The sequence below is a fragment of the Trichomycterus rosablanca genome, chromosome 5 (assembly GCF_030014385.1).
Source record: "Trichomycterus rosablanca isolate fTriRos1 chromosome 5, fTriRos1.hap1, whole genome shotgun sequence".
Classification (NCBI taxonomy): Eukaryota; Metazoa; Chordata; class Actinopteri; order Siluriformes; family Trichomycteridae; genus Trichomycterus; species Trichomycterus rosablanca.
In genome coordinates, this window is record NC_085992.1 from 38711613 (window position 1) to 38733090 (window position 21478).

Below are 21478 nucleotides of genomic sequence, written 5' to 3' on the forward strand. Positions count from 1 at the left end.
TAGTACTACTACTACTGCACTAAGCATTAAGTAGTAAACTGTAGTAGTATTAAAAGTAGTCCAGTCCAGTACCTTAACCGCTAGGCTAAAACTGCCCCAAGAATATTCTAAGAAGACTTTAAGAAGACATTTTTAACTACTACTACTACACTAAGTACTAAGTAGTAAGCTGTTGTAGTATTACAAGTAGTATGTAGTAACTAAGTCATGTCTGATTAGTAGCTTACAACTGTTATTGAGGTTTGAAAGTACTTCTATATGGTGTATATACAGTATATACAGTGTATCACAAAAGTGAGTACACCCCTCACATTTCTGCAGATATTTAAGTATATCTTTTCATGGGACAACACTGACAAAATGACACTTTGACACAATGAAAAGTAGTCTGTGTGCAGCTTATATAACAGTGTAAATTTATTCTTCCCTCAAAATAACTCAATATACAGCCATTAATGTCTAAACCACCGGCAACAAAAGTGAGTACACCCCTTAGTGAAAGTTCCTGAAGTGTCAATATTTTGTGTGGCCACCATTATTTCCCAGAACTGCCTTAACTCTCCTGGGCATGGAGTTTACCAGAGCTTCACTGGTTGCCACTGGAATGCTTTTCCACTCCTCCATGACGACATCACGGAGCTGGCGGATATTCGAGACTTTGCGCTCCTCCACCTTCCGCTTGAGGATGCCCCAAAGATGTTCTATTGGGTTTAGGTCTGGAGACATGCTTGGCCAGTCCATCACCTTTACCCTCAGCCTCTTCAATAAAGCAGTGGTTGTCTTAGAGGTGTGTTTGGGGTCATTATCATGCTGGAACACTGCCCTGCGACCAAGTTTCCGGAGGGAGGGGATCATGCTCTGCTTCAGTATTTCCCAGTACATATTGGAGTTTGTGTGTCCCTCAATGAAATGTAACTCCCCAACACCTGCTGCACTCATGCAGCCCCAGACCATGGCATTCCCACCACCATGCTTGACTGTAGGCATGACACACTTATCTTTGTACTCCTCACCTGATTGCCGCCACACATGCTTGAGACCATCTGAACCAAACAAATTAATCTTGGTCTCATCAGACCATAGGACATGGTTCCAGTAATCCATGTCCTTTGTTGACATGTCTTCAGCAAACTGTTTGTGGGCTTTCTTGTGTAGAGACTTCAGAAGAGGCTTCCTTCTGGGGTGACAGCCATGCAGACCAATTTGATGTAGTGTGCAGCGTATGGTCTGAGCACTGACAGGCTGACCCCCCACCTTTTCAATCTCTGCAGCAATGCTGACAGCACTCCTGCGCCTATCTTTCAAAGACAGCAGTTGGATGTGACGCTGAGCACGTGCACTCAGCTTCTTTGGACGACCAACGCGAGGTCTGTTCTGAGTGGACCCTGCTCTTTTAAAACGCTGGATGATCTTGGCCACTGTGCTGCAGCTCAGTTTCAGGGTGTTGGCAATCTTCTTGTAGCCTTGGCCATCTTCATGTAGCGCAACAATTCGTCTTTTAAGATCCTCAGAGAGTTCTTTGCCATGAGGTGCCATGTTGGAACTTTCAGTGACCAGTATGAGAGAGTGTGAGAGCTGTACTACTAAATTGAACACACCTGCTCCCTATGCACACCTGAGACCTAGTAACACTAACAAATCACATGACATTTTGGAGGGAAAATGACAAGCAGTAATCAATTTGGACATTTAGGGGTGTAGTCTCTTAGGGGTGTACTCACTTTTGTTGCCGGTGGTTTAGACATTAATGGCTGTATATTGAGTTATTTTGAGGGAAGAATAAATTTACACTGTTATATAAGCTGCACACAGACTACTTTCCATTGTGTCAAAGTGTCATTTTGTCAGTGTTGTCCCATGAAAAGATATACTTAAATATCTGCAGAAATGTGAGGGGTGTACTCACTTCTGTGATACACTGTATATATATATATATATATATATATATACACTAGATATATATATATATATATATATATATATATACATATATATATATATATATATATATATATATATATATATATATATATATATATATATATATATATATATATATATATATAAAAGCACTTTGTAGTTCTACAATTACTGACTGTAGTACATTTGTTTCTCTACATACTTTTTTAGCCTGCTTTCACCCTGTCCTTCAATGCTCAGGACCCCCACAGAGCAGGTATTATTTAGGTGGTGGATGATTCTCAGCACTGCAGTGACACTGACATGGTGGTGGTGTGTTAGTGTGTGTTGTGCTGGTATGAGTGGATCAGACACAGCAGCGCTGCTGGAGTTTTTAAAAACCGTGTCCACTCACTGTCCACTCTATTAGACACTCCTACCTAGTTGGTCCACCTTGTAGATGTAAAGTCAGAGACGATCGCTCATCTATTGCTGCTGTTTGAGTTGGTCATCTTTTAGACCTTCATCAGTGGTCACAGGACGCTGCCCATGGGGAGCTGCTGGCTGGATATGTTTGGTTGGTGGACTATTCTCAGTCCAGCAGTGACAGTGAGGTGTTTAAAAACTTCATCAGCGCTGCTGTGTCTTATCCACTCATACCAGCACAACACACACTAACACACCATCACTATCTATCTATCTATCTATCTATCTATCTATCTATCTATCTATCTATCTATCTATCTATCTATCTATCTATCTATCTATCTATCTATCTATCTATCTATCTATCTATCTATCTATCTATCTATATTCCAGAAATGCTGTAAAATATGCTTTACATTACTTCCTGTCCTCAAGAGCATCCAGTATTCTCAGTATTCTTAGTTACTGACACCTTCATGCCCCCTACTAGCCCATAATGGCATGAAAGGTTGGAATGTTACTGTAATTAATGCCCTCTGCTTTAATGCTGGCTTAATGCTTTATTTATTTAATTAGACAGCTGTTGTTAGTGCAACATAGCGCCCTTTGAAGAAAAGGTAAAGAAAAGCATTTTAAAGAAGCCGCTGTTCCTGTTGCATGCTGATGCTCCTCATAATTTATGGTAAATGAAGTACAGATGGTTAAGTGTGAGGATTTACTTCTAAAGGCTGGATCCCCTCGCTCTGTTTTACCCCGCTGCCGTTATTTATGCCCGTTTTAGTGCAGCATCTGTGCTTTCTCTCTGCACTTTGTTTATTTTTGTATTTTCGCATCCTAACCAATTAGCAGTTAGCAGCGAGCGTGGAGTACACCCTCTGGTATTTGTGTCTGGAATTTAATTTAGAAATTAGTGCTAGTCTAGTCGCAGTCTTTGAAGCAATTTTTTCGGACAGCTGCGGTTCTGTTGTTTTTTTGGAGTAATGAGATTTGGAATTTGGTGTGTAGGTAACTGTGTTATCAGTGTGCGCTCTGTGTTTTAAAAGAATTTGGTGAATTTCATTTAAAAAACATTCTTTGGTGTGAAGCTTCAGTGAGAACTCACCTCTTTGCTTTCCTAATCGATTTGGCTTTGTTGAGCTTCCTGGATTGAGCAACTGAAATAACCTTTTCAGGCGTGTTTTAAAGGCAAAATTCAGCTTGTTTTCTTCCCTTCAATACACTATATGACCAAAAGTATCTGGACACCAACAAACTCTGGTTACCATGAGCCTTTTGGATGTTCCATTCCAAAATTATGCACTGAACAGTATGCAAAAGCAGTACGCAAGAGCGGGTAGTAGTATGTCCCAATATGTACAACCCCAAATCAGAAAAAGTTGGGACAGTATGGAAAATGCTAATAAAATAAAAATGCAGTGTTCCTTACATTGACTTTGACTATTTATTCATTTGATTGCAGACAGTAATAATATACCTCCATTCCTGCATTTCAGGTGTGCAACACATTCCAAAAGAAGTTGGGATGGGGGCAATTTGGGGCTAGTAATGAGGTGAAAAAACTAAATAATGATGTGATTCCAAACAGGTGATGTCAACAGGTGATTGTAATCATGGTTTGGTACAAAAGCAGCATCAAGGAAAGGCTGAGTCTTTGATGAGCAAAGATGATCAGAGGATCTCCAGTTTATCAACAAATGTGTGTGAAAATGATTGAAATGTTTAAAAACAATGTACCTCAAAGAAAGATTGGAAGGGATTTGCATATTTTTCCCTCTACAGTGCATAATATCAATAAATGATTCAAGGAATCGGGAGGAATTTCAGTGCGTAAAGGCCAAGGGCGCAAGCTTAAGCTGAACGCTCGTGATCTTCGATCCCTCAGACGGCACGGCATCAAGAACTGCCACTCAACAATAGCTGATATATCCACATGGGTGAGGGATTCGTTTGTCAAGCACTACAATACAGAGTTACATGCACAAATGCCACTCAAAACTTTACTGTACAAAAAAGAAGCCTTATGTTAACCATGTCAAGAAGCGGCGTCGACTTATCTGGGCTAGGAGGCATCTAGGATGGACCATCACACAGTGGAAACGTGTATTGTGGTCAGATGAATCAGCATTCCAGGTCTTTTTGGGAAAAAAATGGACGCCGTGTGCTCCGGACCAAAGACGAAAAGGACCGTCCAGACTGTTATCAGCAACAAGTCCAAAAGCCAGGGTCTGTCATGGTATGGGACTGTGTCAGTGCCCCTGGTAAAGGTCATTTACACTTCTGTGATGGCAGCATTAATGCATAAAAGTACATTGAGATCTTAGAGCAACACATGCTGCCTTCAAGACGTCATATTTCCCAGGGACGTCCATGCATTTATCAACAAGACAATGCAAAACCACATGCTGCACACATTACAAAGTCATGGCTGTGGAAGAAGAGAGTACGGTTACTGGACTGGCCTGCCTGCAGTCCTGACCTGTCCCCAATAGAGAATGTGTGGAGAATTTTAAAACGTAAAATGTGATGATGACCCCGTACTTTTGCACATCTTAAGACGTGTTTGCAGGAAGAATGGGACAAAATAAAAGCTGAAACACTAAATCACTTGGTATCCTTGGTGCCAAAACGTCTTTTAAGTGTGGTGAAAAGGAATGGCAACATTACAGATCTGAAATGCAGGAATGGATGTTTATTAATAAATGGAATGAAGTTGAGCAGATAAAACATGAAATATCTCAGGTTCATCCTGTCTGCAATCAGGTCAAAGTAAATGTAAGAAACTCTGTGTTATTTTATTATTTGCATTTTCCATAATGTCCCAACTTTTTCTGATTTGGGGTTGTAGTATTCAGTCTGCGAAGTACCCTGATGACCTACTGCATGGGCAGCCAATTCTGAGTATGCAAACACAGCACACTGTGGTCTGTTAATCTATCCTATATAACTGGAGCTACAGAGGCATTCAAAGTGGAAGAAGAAAGATGGCAAAAAGCAGAGAGTGAGCTCTTTAACATGATCCATTCTTTTACAGGTGTTTGTAAAGGCAGACCGCATGGCTAGGTGAATAAATCAATTAAATAATTAATAAATGTCATTTCTGATTGTGAAACCTCTATATCTTTGAGAAATAGCCAAATCATGTTCAATTGATAAACTGTGAAGCTTTGGCACTACTGATTGACACCAAATTAACCTTTTTTGTCACCTTAAAACGAGACATAAAGGCATAATATCATTCTCATCATTAAATTCGCCTTATTAAGAAGTGTGTCATGAAGCCGTGAGCTCCAGCCCGCAGGCATGAGACCTAATTGCTTTACCTCTCTCTTCTACTTCTGTGAGATTTCCAGTTGCTACGCTCCATCCTTTGTCCCAGTAGTAATGGTTAGTTGCAATTAATGTGCGCTCGGCTCAAAGCAGAAAAGCTATAATGTGATAAGGTCCTCTTGTGTCCCCTCATGTCTAATGGCTGCTGTAAAAGAGGATTGTGTGTGTTCTTGTATGTCCCAGGTTAAAATGGTTCAGATTTACAGATAATAACAGCTGACGGGCACACGCTTAGCATCTTCATTTATTCGCCTGTTCATCTTGGATTAGAGTTTGAGGATTAGAGTTTGTTCCCAGAGGAATGATTCTGAAGCAATTCTGTTTATTAGTGTGTGTAACAGTGCAGCAGTTCATACCCACAGATAAATAACAATGCATACAGAACACTGTATAAAATACCTCAAATGTTGAGACGTAAATAAACTACTAAATATTGCAGCTAAAAAAGCAATGTGGGGAATTAACATGGGTTGTAATGTTTTTCTTTTTTTTTTACAAAATGAAACAAATACTGACTACTTGTGATTCTAAGAGAACAATAGTGTTTGGCCTTTTAACATTAGAAAGTGCTAAGTAATGCTAAAAGTTAAAGTCAATGAACTATGACTGGAAAAGCAAAGCTCTGGGTTCAATCATCATCTCAGGTTACTATAAACATTCCATTTTACATTACTGACATTATTTATGTCTATCTGTCTATATATCTATCTATGTTTCTATATCTGTTTATCTATCTATCTATCTATCTATCTATCTATCTATCTATCTATCTATCTATCTATCTATCTATCTATCTATCTATCTATCTATCTATCTATCTATCTATCTATCTATCTATCTATCTATCTATCTATCTATCTATCTGTCTGTTTATCTATCTGTTTCTATATCTATCTTTGTCTGTCCATTTATCTATCTATCTATCTATCTATCTATCTATCTATCTATCTATCTATCTATCTATCTATCTATCTATCTATCTATCTATCTATCTATCTATCTATCTATCTATCTATCTATCTATCTATCTATCTATCTGTCTGTTTATCTATCTGTTTCTATATCTATCTTTGTCTGTCCGTTATCTATCTATCTATCTATCTATCTATCTATCTATCTATCTATCTATCTATCTATCTATCTATCTATCTATCTATCTATCTATCTATCTATCTATCTATCTATCTATCTATCTATCTATCCGTCTATCCTCTAGAATATATATCTATTTTTCTATATCTGTCTATCTATCTCTATCTATCTGTCTGTCTGTCTGCCAGTTGGTTGGTCTATCTATATGTCTGTCTGTCTGTCCATCCGTCCGTCCGTCCGTCCATCCACCCACCAATATATCTATAGTCTGTCTGTCTGTCTGTCTGTCTGTCTGTCTGTCTGTCTGTCTGTCTATCTATCTATCTATCTATCTATCTATCTATCTATCTATCTATCTATCTATCTATCTATCTATCTATCTATCTATCTATCTATTCATCTATCTAATGTGTCTATCTATCTATCTGTCTGTCTGTTTATCTATCTATCTGTCTGTTTGTCTGTCTGTCTGTCTGTCTGTCTGTCTGTCTATCTATCTGTTTCTCTATCTATCTATCTATCTATCTATCTATCTATCTATCTATCTATCTATCTATCTATCTATCTATCTATCTATCTATCTATCTATCTATCTATCTATCTATCTATCTATCTATCTATCTATCTATCTATCCGTCTATCCTCTAGAATATATATCTATTTTTCTATATCTGTCTATCTATCTCTATCTATCTGTCTGTCTGTCTGCCAGTTGGTTGGTCTATCTATCTATCTGTCTGTCTGTCTGTCCGTCCGTCCGTCCACCCACCCATCTATCTATAGTCTGTCTGTCTGTCTGTCTGTCTGTCTGTCTGTCTATCTATCTATCTATCTATCTATCTATCTATTCATCTATCTAATGTGTCTATCTATCTATCTGTCTGTCTGTCTGTCTTTCTGTCTATTCATCCATCCATCCATTCATTCATCCATCCATCCATCTACAGTGTATCACAAAAGTGAGTACACCCCTCACATTTCTGCAGATATTTAAGTATATCTTTTCATGGGACAACACTGACAAAATGACACTTTGACACAATGAAAAGTAGTCTGTGTGCAGCTTATATAACAGTGTAAATTTATTCTTCCCTCAAAATAACTCAATATACAGCCATTAATGTCTAAACCACCGGCAACAAAAGTGAGTACACCCCTAAGAGACTACACCCCTAAATGTCCAAATTGAGCACTGCTTGTCATTTTCCCTCCAAAATGTCATGTCTGTCTGTCCATCCGTCCGTCCGTCCGTCCATCCACCCACCAATATATCTATAGTCTGTCTGTCTGTCTGTCTGTCTGTCTGTCTGTCTGTCTGTCTATCTATCTATCTATCTATCTATCTATCTATCTATCTATCTATCTATCTATCTATCTATCTATCTATCTATCTATCTATCTATTCATCTATCTAATGTGTCTATCTATCTATCTGTCTGTCTGTTTATCTATCTATCTGTCTGTTTGTCTGTCTGTCTGTCTGTCTGTCTGTCTATCTATCTGTTTCTCTATCTATCTATCTATCTATCTATCTATCTATCTATCTATCTATCTATCTATCTATCTATCTATCTATCTATCTATCTATCTATCTATCTATCTATCTATCTATCTATCTATCTATCTATCTATCCGTCTATCCTCTAGAATATATATCTATTTTTCTATATCTGTCTATCTATCTCTATCTATCTGTCTGTCTGTCTGCCAGTTGGTTGGTCTATCTATCTATCTGTCTGTCTGTCTGTCTGTCTGTCTGTCCGTCCGTCCGTCCACCCACCCATCTATCTATAGTCTGTCTGTCTGTCTGTCTGTCTGTCTGTCTGTCTATCTATCTATCTATCTATCTATCTATCTATCTATTCATCTATCTAATGTGTCTATCTATCTATCTGTCTGTCTGTCTGTCTTTCTGTCTATTCATCCATCCATCCATTCATTCATCCATCCATCCATCTACAGTGTATCACAAAAGTGAGTACACCCCTCACATTTCTGCAGATATTTAAGTATATCTTTTCATGGGACAACACTGACAAAATGACACTTTGACACAATGAAAAGTAGTCTGTGTGCAGCTTATATAACAGTGTAAATTTATTCTTCCCTCAAAATAACTCAATATACAGCCATTAATGTCTAAACCACCGGCAACAAAAGTGAGTACACCCCTAAGAGACTACACCCCTAAATGTCCAAATTGAGCACTGCTTGTCATTTTCCCTCCAAAATGTCATGTGATTTGTTAGTGTTACTAGGTCTCAGGTGTGCGTAGGGAGCAGGTGTGTTCAATTTAGTAGTACAGCTCTCACACTCTCTCATACTGGTCACTGAAAGTTCCAACATGGCACCTCATGGCAAAGAACTCTCTGAGGATCTTAAAAGACGAATTGTTGCACTACATGAAGATGGCCAAGGCTACAAGAAGATTGCCAACACCCTGAAACTGAGCTGCAGCACAGTGGCTAAGATCATCCAGCATTTTAAAAGAGCAGGGTCCACTCAGAACAGACCTCGCGTTGGTCGTCCAAAGAAGCTGAGTGCACGTGCTCAGCGTCACATCCAACTGCTGTTTTTGAAAGATAGGCGCAGGAGTGCTGTCAGCATTGCTGCAGAGATTGAAAAGGTGAGGGGTCAGCCTGTCAGTGCTCAGACCATACGCCGCACACTACATCAAATTGGTCTGCATGGCTGTCACCCCAGAAGGAAGCCTCTTCTGAAGTCTCTACACAAGAAAGCCCGCAAACAGTTTGCTGAAGACATGTCAACAAAGGACATGGATTACTGGAACCATGTCCTATGGTCTGATGAGACCAAGATTAATTTGTTTGGTTCAGATGGTCTCAAGCATGTGTGGCGGCAATCAGGTGAGGAGTACAAAGATAAGTGTGTCATGCCTACAGTCAAGCATGGTGGTGGGAATGCCATGGTCTGGGGCTGCATGAGTGCGGCAGGTGTTGGGGAGTTACATTTCATTGAGGGACACATGAACTCCATTATGTACTGTGAAATACTAAGCAGAGCATGATCCCCTCCCTCCGGAAACTGGGTCGCAGGGCAGTGTTCCAGCATGATAATGACCCCAAACACACCTCTAAGACGACCACTGCTTTATTGAAGAGGCTGAGGGTAAAGGTGATGGACTGGCCAAGCATGTCTCCAGACCTAAACCCAATAGAACATCTTTGGGGCATCCTCAAGCGGAAGGTGGAGGAGCGCAAAGTCTCGAATATCCGCCAGCTCCGTGATGTCGTCATGGAGGAGTGGAAAAGCATTCCAGTGGCAACCTGTGAAGCTCTGGTAAACTCCATGCCCAGGAGAGTTAAGGCACTTCTGTGAAATAATGGTGGCCACACAAAATATTGACACTTCAGGAACTTTCACTAAGGGGTGTACTCACTTTTGTTGCCGGTGGTTTAGACATTAATGGCTGTATATTGAGTTATTTTGAGGGAAGAATAAATTTACACTGTTATATAAGCTGCACACAGACTACTTTTCATTGTGTCAAAGTGTCATTTTGTCAGTGTTGTCCCATGAAAAGTTATACTTAAATATCTGCAGAAATGTGAGGGGTGTACTCACTTTTGTGATACACTGTATATACAGTGTATCACAAAAGTGAGTACACCCCTCACATTTCTGCAAATATTTTATTATATCTTTTCATGGGACAACACTATAGACATGAAACTTGGATATAACTTAGAGTAGTCAGTGTACAACTTGTATAGCAGTGTAGATTTACTGTCTTCTGAAAATAACTCAACACACAGCCATTAATGTCTAAATGGCTGGCAACATAAGTGAGTACACCCCACAGTGAACATGTCCAAATTGTGCCCAAAGTGTCAATATTTTGTGTGACCACCATTATTATCCAGCACTGCCTTAACCCTCCTGGGCATGGAATTCACCAGAGCTGCACAGGTTGCTACTGGAATCCTCTTCCACTCCTCCATGATGACATCACGGAGCTGGTGGATGTTAGACACCTTGAACTCCTCCACCTTCCACTTGAGGATGCACCACAGGTGCTCAATTGGGTTTAGTCCATCACCTTTACCTTCAGCTTCCTCAGCAAGGCAGTTGTCATCTTGGAGGTTGTGTTTGGGGTCGTTATCCTGTTGGAAAACTGCCATGAGGCCCAGTTTTCGAAGGGAGGGGATCATGCTCTGTTTCAGAATGTCACAGTACATGTTGGAATTCATGTTTCCCTCAATGAACTGCAGCTCCCCAGTGCCAGCAACACTCATGCAGCCCAAGACCATGATGCTACCACCACCATGCTTGACTGTAGGCAAGATACAGTTGTCTTGGTACTTCTCACCAGGGCGCCGCCACACATGCTGGACACCATCTGAGCCAAACAAGTTTATCTTGGTCTCGTCAGACCACAGGGCATTCCAGTAATCCATGTTCTTGGACTGCTTGTCTTCAGCAAACTGTTTGCGGGCTTTCTTGTGCGTCAGCTTCCTTCTGGGATGACGACCATGCAGACCGAGTTGATGCAGTGTGCGGCGTATGGTCTGAGCACTGACAGGCTGACCTCCCACGTCTTCAACCTCTGCAGCAATGCTGGCAGCACTCATGTGTCTATTTTTTAAAGCCAACCTCTGGATATGATGCCGAACACGTGGACTCAACTTCTTTGGTCGACCCTGGCGAAGCCTGTTCCGAGTGGAACCTGTCCTGGAAAACCGCTGTATGACCTTGGCCACCATGCTGTAGCTCAGTTTCAGGGTGTTAGCAATCTTCTTATAGCCCAGGCCATCTTTGTGGAGAGCAACAATTCTATTTCTCACATCCTCAGAGAGTTCTTTGCCATGAGGTGCCATGTTGAATATCCAGTGGCCAGTATGAGAGAATTGTACCCAAAACACCAAATTTAACAGCCCTGCTCCCCATTTACACCTGGGACCTTGACACATGACACCAGGGAGGGACAACGACACATTTGGGCACAATTTGGACATGTTCACTGTGGGGTGTACTCACTTATGTTGCCAGCTATTTAGACATTAATGGCTGTGTGTTGAGTTATTTTCAGAAGACAGTAAATCTACAGTGCTATACAAGTTGTACACTGACTACTCTAAGTTATATCCAAGTTTCATGTCTATAGTGTTGTCCCATGAAAAGATATAATGAAATATTTGCAGAAATGTGAGGGGTGTACTCACTTTTGTGATACACTGTATATAGCTATCTGTCTGCCTGTCTGTCTGTCTGTCTGTCTGTCTGTCTGTCTGTCTGTCTGTCTGTCTGTCTGTCTATCCTTCTATAGATATTGATCTATCTGTCTTTGTCTGTCTGTCTGTTTAAATGTCTGTCTGTCTGTCTATCTATCTACCTATTGATCTATCTAGCATGACAGTAATAAAAATGATATAATCGTTCATAAAATAAATCAGTAACACCTGGAACTGTTTATAAATGCTTATGGTATTATTTTATACATAAATACTTTACCACTATAAGGTTTTTCCCAACACTCTGCCCAATACTCCTACAATAATAATCACAGTAAATCAAGTGTTGTGATGAAAATATTTACCTGTGCTGTGACATTATATCTAATGAAATTAAATGGCTTTTATGGAGGTACAATGAATCCAGTCCTGATGTAACACTGCATAATTAAACTATAAAAAGAACATAGAGAATTTTCATCAGAATGTCATCATTCCACTTTTGTAAGTGATAAAAAAGACTACAAGTGAAGAATGGAATTGAAAAGCAGTTATGAATAACAAACATGTAAGAAATATTACTTATAGTTTGCATAAAAATACCCTTAAATTTGACATACAACTGATATATACAGTGGTACTTTGTAACTCAACATCCCCTAAACTAAACTAAAATTTGTACCCTCAAACTCAACGTTTCCTTTAAAGTCAACATGTTCAGTTTGTTTTTTAAAAATGTATTTATTTAATTTCAAATTAACAGTAAACAGTCGTTTTGTTCAGTGCTCGGCTTGAGTGCTAATATAAGAAAAATCTGCATTTGTGTTGAATTATCTTCAGATTCACTCTGAAAGGGTGTTTATCTGGATTTTCCTCACTGTTTCACTTTTAAACTGGTGTTATAGCTCGAGGTTTTGAGAAATTGTAAGAATCAGCTTTTTATTTTAGTGTTTTTATATTATATTTTTGTAATTTTTAGTGTATAAGTGTCAAAAACAACCCCATTATTTTACATTAGCCCAAAATATATGCAGTTACACATTAACATGTTTTCCATACATCCTTATGGGAAAAAAATACCTTGAAACTCAACACCTTTTAAACTTAATGCCACTCCCAGAACCAATTGACGTTGAGTTGCAAGATACCACTGCATTTAAAATCATATTTACATGTTGATGTATATACAAAATTGTTGCTGTTTTGAAGGTTGGTCATACCAAATATTGATTTGATTTCTCTTTTGTTCGTTCACTTTGCATTTTGATAATTGACAAAAATAAACTATTAACACTTATTTTTTTGAAAGCATTCTTACTTTGCAGCACCTGCCTACAACCTTTGCACAAAACTGCATATTTTACATAATAAATCTGATCTATACTACTTGTTATTCTAGGAGAAGAATGATATTTGACTTTTGAACAGTAGAAATGCTGAGTACTGCTAAAAGTTTTGACAAACACATTATTCACACAGGAAAAACATTTATGTAAAAGAGAAGATAACTCGACTCCTAGAAATCAATGCAGTGGCATAAACTGCAGTAGAAGGTGAATGGGCCATCGGTGCAACGACTATAATTTTTCTGAATGTTCGATCCTTTTTAATGAGGTCAGTCTTCACAGCTGCAATACCATGACCTTTTATTTATAAAGATAGAACAGACACATTTATTAATCAGAGAAAACGAGGAAACATTTAGTTGCCTACAACAAGAAATCAATCACAACTTTCTCAGCTTGTGCTGACAAATTAAAATGGATTGTAGTCCAACACGCTCACCCATACTCTTTTCTTTATTTTAGAGCAAACTGAACCCTCTAAATGTGACACCACCCATTCAAGCAATCGACCAGGACAGAAACATTCAGCCCCCCTCAGACAGACCTGGGATTCTTTATTTTATTCTGGTTGGTAAGTACCCAGATCTTCTCTACTGGTATTTTAATCCTTCTGTCTATTGCACATACTGTATGTTTTTAAAGTTTATTGATTCAGTCATTTAGAATTGATAGAAAATCTTTATTTGTCATATATACCTGTACACATATACAGTACAATGTAATTTATTTTTCACATATCTCAGCTCATTTGGAAGCTGGGGTCAGAGCACAGGGTCAGCCATTGTATGGCGCCCCTGGAGCCGAGGGGGTTAAGAGCCTTGCTCAAGGGCCAAACGGGTGGCTTATAATAATAATAATAATAATATTAATAATAATAACAATAATAATTAATAATAATTAATAATAATAATAATAATAATAATAATAAACAACAACAACAAAACAACAACAACAACAATAATAATAATAATAATTAATAATAATAACAACAACAACAACAAAACAATAATAATAATAATAATAACAATAGAAATAATAACTAAAAATAACAGTAATAATAATAATAATATTAATAATTATTATTATAGTAATAATAATAATAATAATAATAATAACAAACAACAACAAAACAACAACAATAATAATAATATTAATACTAATAATAGTAATAATAATAATAATAAAAACAAACAACAAAAACAAAACAATGATAATAATAATAATAATAATAATAATAATAATAAACAAAATAATAATAATAATAATAAACTAAATAATAATAATAATAGTAATAATAATAATAATAATAATAATAATAATAATTATAAAAAACAAAATAATAATAATAATAATAATAATAATAATAATAATAATAATGAATAGTTTTAAAAAAATAGAATTAGATCTGTTTACTTTTTTTCCAGTGCTAATGTTTTTTATGTGTCATCTTCAGGACAACCATCAGTATACCCAGAGTTCTTTTCTCTAAACAAGACCACAGCAGAGCTTCGACTTCTAAAACCAGTCAGAAGAGATCAGTACCAGAGCTTCAACCTCGTCATCAAGGTCATACACCATTTTAACATAATATGATAATATGATCATGACATTTATATCATATTGCTAACCTGTTTGGAAAATGGGTATTTATATACGTTTGTCCTCCACAATTATTGACGCCCTTGGTAAAGATGAATAAAAAGGGTCATAGAAAATTATTTTATGGAAGAGTGCAGTATATAATGAGGCCGGCTTTGCATACGCAGAGCCATGCCTCGATCTCTGCGCTCCTCCCCTTTCTATACAGGTGCCCTGGGCAACCAAGGTCTGCGTTAATAACCCCACCCCTTAGTCCGGTGTTTCCCAGCCAGCAGACTGGAGGCCATTTTTGTCTGCTGCAGCTATTAGCCAATTGTGGTTGCTAGAGGCTGCACAGCCAACCAGTAGAAGAGTCGAGATGTGAATCCGGGAGTTCAGAATCTCTTTGCTGGTGTGCCTGCTCCCACCCCTGCATTTAATACTTTGTAAAACATTGCTTTGCAAATGAAACAGCACACTTCCTATTGAGAACATATCCCTCAGCTCAGGTTTTTTTATTGGGTTTAGATCAGGTGACTGAGATGACCATGTCCATGGCAGAAGCTTGACTTTGTGTTCAGCGAACCATTTTGTGTTGATCCGGACATATGTTTTGGACCATTGTTCCGCTGGCATACCCAGCAACGACCCATTTTTAGTGCCCTGGCAGAGGCAAAACGTCCTGGTTTTTCATGGAGTGATGCCATGCACCATTACGAGCTTTGGAGGGAAAACAGACCAACAGCATCACAGCCTCGCCACTATCAAAACAGTGAGCATCAGGGTGGATTTTCATCCTTCTTTTTACAGCAAACCAAAAACTTTAAGTGGATGTTGCCAGAAAGTTTTTTTTTTTCTTTATCAGACCATAGAACATGCTGCCAGTCAAAGTCCCAAAGTTCGTACATTTCTGGTTTAATCACAGAAAAGGCGTTCTTCTTTGGGTTTGATGTAGTTGTAGATGTAGAGACCTCATGACCTTAGGATGCCATTTTTTTGTCATAGTTCCAAGTTGATGGGAACTCTAGATATAAGAATCTTCAATCAGACGGTATTTAAAAACTCCAGCAGCGCTGCTGTGTCTGCTGTGTCACTGCAGTGCAGAGAATGATCCACCACCTAAATAATACCTACTCTGTGGTGGTCCTGTGGGGGTCCTTACCATTGAAGAACAGGGTGAAAGCAGGCTAAAAAAGTATGTAGAGAAACAGATGGACTACAGTCAGTAATTGTACAACTACAAAGTGCTCCTATATGGTAAGTGGACTATATGGTAAGTATATAAAATGGACAGTGAGTGTAGAAACAAGGAGGTGGTTTGGTTTTAATGTTATGGCTGATCAGTGTAAATACCCCAGATATATTTATAGATTTAGATAGATAGATAGATAGATACTTTATTGATCCTAAAGGAAATGAAAGTCCCAGTAGCATTATACTGCAATAAAGGTACACACTATAAAATAAACTCGGAGGAAAAAAACAGCACAAACATAGCAACCAAGATTGAAAGAAACCTGAACTGTACATATATTGCATAGTATACACGAAAATATACAAAATACACACTAAACATACACTAGTATTTGCCAGTAGGGTTAAAGAGTAGAGGTGCCAGTAAGTGTAAAAGCACTTTCATTTTATTATACATTATACATTTTATTATACATGTCAATAAAATAAGTATGTAATAGTTAATGTTTTATTAATACCCACAGTCAGTTTATTTATTTAATAATTATGTGAGCCTTTAATAGTGACTAACATAAGTCTAAACCATACATCAGGAAAAGAAAACCCCAGTATAATCCATATATAATCTAAAATTTCTTATCAATAATGCATTATTAGTAACTTAAGTAATAATTGCATTAACATTTTAAAACATGCATGAGAAATTGAGAAAGCATGTGCTGTTTCACCCTGACAATGTCTAGGTTTAGGTGTACAGTTAGGGTTTTTTATTTACCACTATCTCTATTTACCTGTATTTTTTTGTATATATTGAAGTATCACAGTATCACGATTAAACAAGGTGACTACGCTAAACACTGCAGTAAGTCATCCACTGTTAAAATGAATTCTCATGTACTGAGAGAGCTGAGCGCTTTATTATGGCAATATTTTCTCATCCGCTCTTCCTGAGCTCATGAATCTTTTCTAAAACAAACACTTGCAGGCTAGGTGTAAATATTTATTGCACCTTTTCTTTTTTCTGATTGTTATCAGTCAGTGTTGGCTTGAGACTATTTAGAATGAGAGCATTTATTGCTAATAGCAGAGCAGTACTGGGCTGATCTGTAGCAGCATAACATTATGACCACTGACAGGGGAAGTGAATAACACTTGAGTATCTCTTCATCACGGCACCTGTTAGTAGGTGGGATATATTAGGTAGCAAGTGAACATTTTATCCTCAAAGTTGACGTGTTAAAAGCAGGAAAAATGGCAATTGACAAGGGCCAAATTTTGATGGCTAGATGATTGGGTCAGAGCATCAGACGAGCTACTGTAGCTCAAATTGCTGAAGAAGTTAATGCTGGTTCTGATAGAAAGGTGTCAGAATACACAGTGCATCACAGTTTGTTGCGTCTGGGGGCAAAATGGGGACCAACACAATATTAGAGAGGTGGTCATAATGTTATGCCTAATCGGTGTATGTATTTGTCGGGAGGCTCGCTTTGTTCTCGCCTTTTTCTCTGTGTTTTATGCTTAATTTTTTGCAGTTCTAGTGATTAGTTATGCACCAACACTGCTCCAGTAGCCGCCAGCAGTGCTTTCGACTCAGTGTAATAGATACTCTGAGTCCCCACTATACAATCACAGCAAAAAAAAAAAGACATCTCATACACCACACAAGGTAAATGAAGTAGTACAGTACACTGGTTTTAATATTTATTTACAGGTTTTACATTACATATGTACATTTCTAATTACGTTGTTTATTTTAATGTTTGTGTGCATGTTTAGCACTTTTGTGGATCTTAGTGCTTTGTTTTAGTATATTTTCACACCCCCTGAAAAAAACCCTCACTGTTTCGGACAATCACATTTTACGGACCAGTGTGTTTCCACTGTATATATAAACACTCACACATATACAGTCATGTGAAAAAGTTAGGACACCACCTGAGAACCTGTGTCTTTTTGAACATGTTTAAACATATGGACATTTGAGCTTCATTTGAACAGTACTGAGAGATGGAGCTTATATAACTAAACAAATAAAAAACTAACAAAATTACTTTTAAACACAAGTTGTAAAATGTAATGAACAAAAATTGAAATTTATTGTGAGGAAAAAATTAGGACACCCTACGTCCTAATAGCTGGTATTTCCCCCTTTGGCTGAAATAACCTCAATTAGACGTCTACTATAAACATCTACCAGTCTCTGACATCGACTGGGAGAAAGTTTTTCCCACTCCATGCAGAATTTATTCAGCTGTGTGAGGTTTGAGGGGTTTCTTGCACGCACAGCCCGTTTCAAATCACCTCACAGCATCTCAATAGGATTAAGATCCGGGCTTTGACTTGGCCGTTCCAGAAGTCTCCATTTCTTTCCTTTGAGCCACTCCTTGGTGGATTTTCTGGAATGTTTTGGGTCGTTGTCATGCTGCATGGTCCACTCCGCTTCAGCTACAGTTTTTGGACAGATGGTCTTATATTTTCCTTAAGCACCCTTTGATACAGTGAATAATTCATCATGGATTCTATAATGGAGAGCTTGACAGGCCCTGCTGCTGCAAAGCAGCCCCAAACCATGACATTTCCACCTCCTTGCTTCACAGCTGATGTGGTGCACTGTATTCTAATTTTAGACATTTTAAGTGGTATTAGATGTGGGGGTGTCCTAACTTTTTCCTCACAATAAATTTCCATTTTTGTTTATAACATTTTACAGCTTGTGTTTAAAAGTAATTGTTAACATTTTGTTGTTTAGTTATATAAGCTCCATCTTTCAATACTGTTCAAATGAAGCTCAAACGTCCATATGTTTAAATATGTTCCAAAAGACACAGGTTGTCATGGGGTGTCCTAACTTTTTCACATGACTGTACATACTGACAAGTGTAGATAGCATACACATCGAATGGTGATTTATTTGATTTCTTGTAACACTGACAGATGTGCCTAATCTTGTTTCACTACAAGTGTTGGCCAGTCTTCCAAACAGAATTTTTCCCACAGAGAAATATGCCAACTGCCTACAAAACTGGAAGTGCACTAATGAATACACAAAGCATCTTTCTGTTTATCTCCTTCACTTTACTTTTAATTGTTCAAAAATAGTTTAATAATACATCAAGTAAAAAAGTTGTCTCTGAGTAAAATATAGCAAATATATTAAAAATGCTTTTTGATGCTTTTAAATCCAGACTTAAAACATTCCTATTTGACCTGGCTTACAGCTTAGTTTAAAACACTGCTCACATGCTCACATTTTGTTGTGGCTTTTTCCTTGAAGAAGAAGAAAAAGACAAAAGGGTTTTTTTGTCATCAAACTGGCATACAACAACATTTTGTGTGACACTTTCAAAAAAGAGATAAAATAGAAAAGCATTTCACATTTCTTTTGAACATTTACAAAGGAGGAACCAATACAGCACAGTACAATAATTTATTAATTCATTTATTTTATTTGTTTGATTTATTAATCATGTTTTGATCATATTCATATTTTAAACCTTTTACCGATTGCGTCATGGTTCCTCTCCACTAATACTGACCCATGATCTGATTTAAGGAGAACAAAGCTTTTCACCTGTACTAGATGAGTGCTAATGCAGATCAGCCCTGTGTACGGAGAGACACACCCTGATAAACGCACTCCTTCCAAGCCAGCAGAAGTCGTAGTTGCATCAGTTACAAGGAAACCCTATCCGGCTTAGTATACCCCACCCCTATATGAACAACAGGCCAATCGTTGTTCATGTGGGTGCTCAGCCCAGCCGGATGGCAGAGCTGAGATTTGATACGATGTATTTGAGATCCCAGCTCTGGTGTGCTAGCGTGTGTTTTTACCGCTAGCACACTATTACCTATTACGCATTACTATTATTATTATTATTATTATTATTATTATTATTATTATTATTATTATTACTACTACCACTATTATTATTATTATTATTACTATTAGATATCCAAAAATGTACGTAAGTACAGTTATGAAGAATTGCTACTCAATTCGAATACGCCCCTAAATTCTAAATTATACACATTTGGATTTTTCCGGATTTCTGCTCTGTCTGATTGTAATCCTCTTTATCTGTTCTGTCTAATCTAATAATACAGAAAACATCTTTAGTAAGCACAATACTGAATCATAAACAATACAGGCTATAAAACAAGTGTGTTAAAAACTCAAATGTTCCCCTTAAGATGGGCTTGGGAAAAAAATGGAGCCGCACACACTTAAGAAATGACACACAATATTTTACAACCTGTATGTTCATGAGTTTACAATAAGATGTATTGTTTACAAATGAAGGTAATTCATTGTTGCTTAACTCTGCAGAGATAGTCAGAGGGAACAAAATGCACTGCACGTGAACACAGAAACCTCCTGCTGCCTGTGGGCCTGGAAAATCTGCCTGTCATGAAAGTAAAAATAAATGTAAAATGTATTCATGAAATTTGTCAGGCTAGCAGTTCATCACCTGAAGCTTAATAAAAATTGGATGATGCCAAACACATTCACCTGTAGCACAGAAACAAAAACGAATCACCAAGAGAATCGTTTGAAAAAGGTAAAACCGTGGTTTAAAAATGGTTGGAAAAGGAAAGAGTGCAAAACTGTACTGAAATACTGAGGCATTATCTGAAGATACATGTTTATGCAAGAATAGTTTTGGCTAGACTGTCTGGACTGTAAATGATAAATAAAATAATGGTGATGAGTAAAGACATGAGAAGTTCAGACCAAATGCACATATCTTATATTATGACTAGGACCCTACTAAATTCATGGGAAAATGTGCTTAATTTCATGGACCTCACAGATTACACAGATTTTTAAAGAAAAGTGCCACATTTCACGGCAGTCATTAAATAACACTCATAAACTTAATGATAGAATCAATGGAAGCTACAATACACAGTACAGCCTACCTTATCGAATACATAAATACTTGTTTGTGTTTTGACACACACCCTTCTGCATCCACAGAATCGGTTTTCCAAACCTAGTCGTGTTTTTAGCTGCTTTAGACTTCGACATTAGAGTTTGCTAAAGTTAGGTGATCATGTGTGTAGAGAAGCACACTTTCCATTGATTATGGAATCCCAAGGGGACACTTAATGCACTTAATATGTAAACACATACATCAAGCGTGAATGAAACATGTTAAACCGGTAAACCACCAAACACAGCAAATTGAATATTTCATGGGAAACGGCTTATTGCGATTTTCACGGCCATGATTAGGTAGGGCCTTAATAATGTCTTATTTTGAAAATTCAGGTAATGTAAAAGCATTCTCAAACGTATTATTATTATTATTATTATTATTATTATTATTATTATAATTAGGGCTGGTCCGATATTGGCCCACATCACTGGATCGGATATCGGAAAGAAAAAAAAAGGTGTAATCCGATCCGATACTGCTGCTT

At 37.7% G+C, this 21478-nt stretch overlaps 1 protein-coding gene across 1 annotated transcript in view; it reads left to right on the forward strand.

The window, feature by feature from the left end:
- pcdh15a (protocadherin-related 15a) overlaps positions 1 to 21478 on the forward strand; it is a 483603-nt gene that overhangs the window by 235817 nt on the left and 226308 nt on the right. Inside the window, exons 10-11 of the mRNA XM_062995172.1 lie at positions 13745 to 13853; positions 14736 to 14848. Of these exons, the coding sequence (XP_062851242.1) occupies positions 13745 to 13853; positions 14736 to 14848 (222 nt within the window). The remainder of the gene's footprint in view (positions 1 to 13744; positions 13854 to 14735; positions 14849 to 21478) is intronic.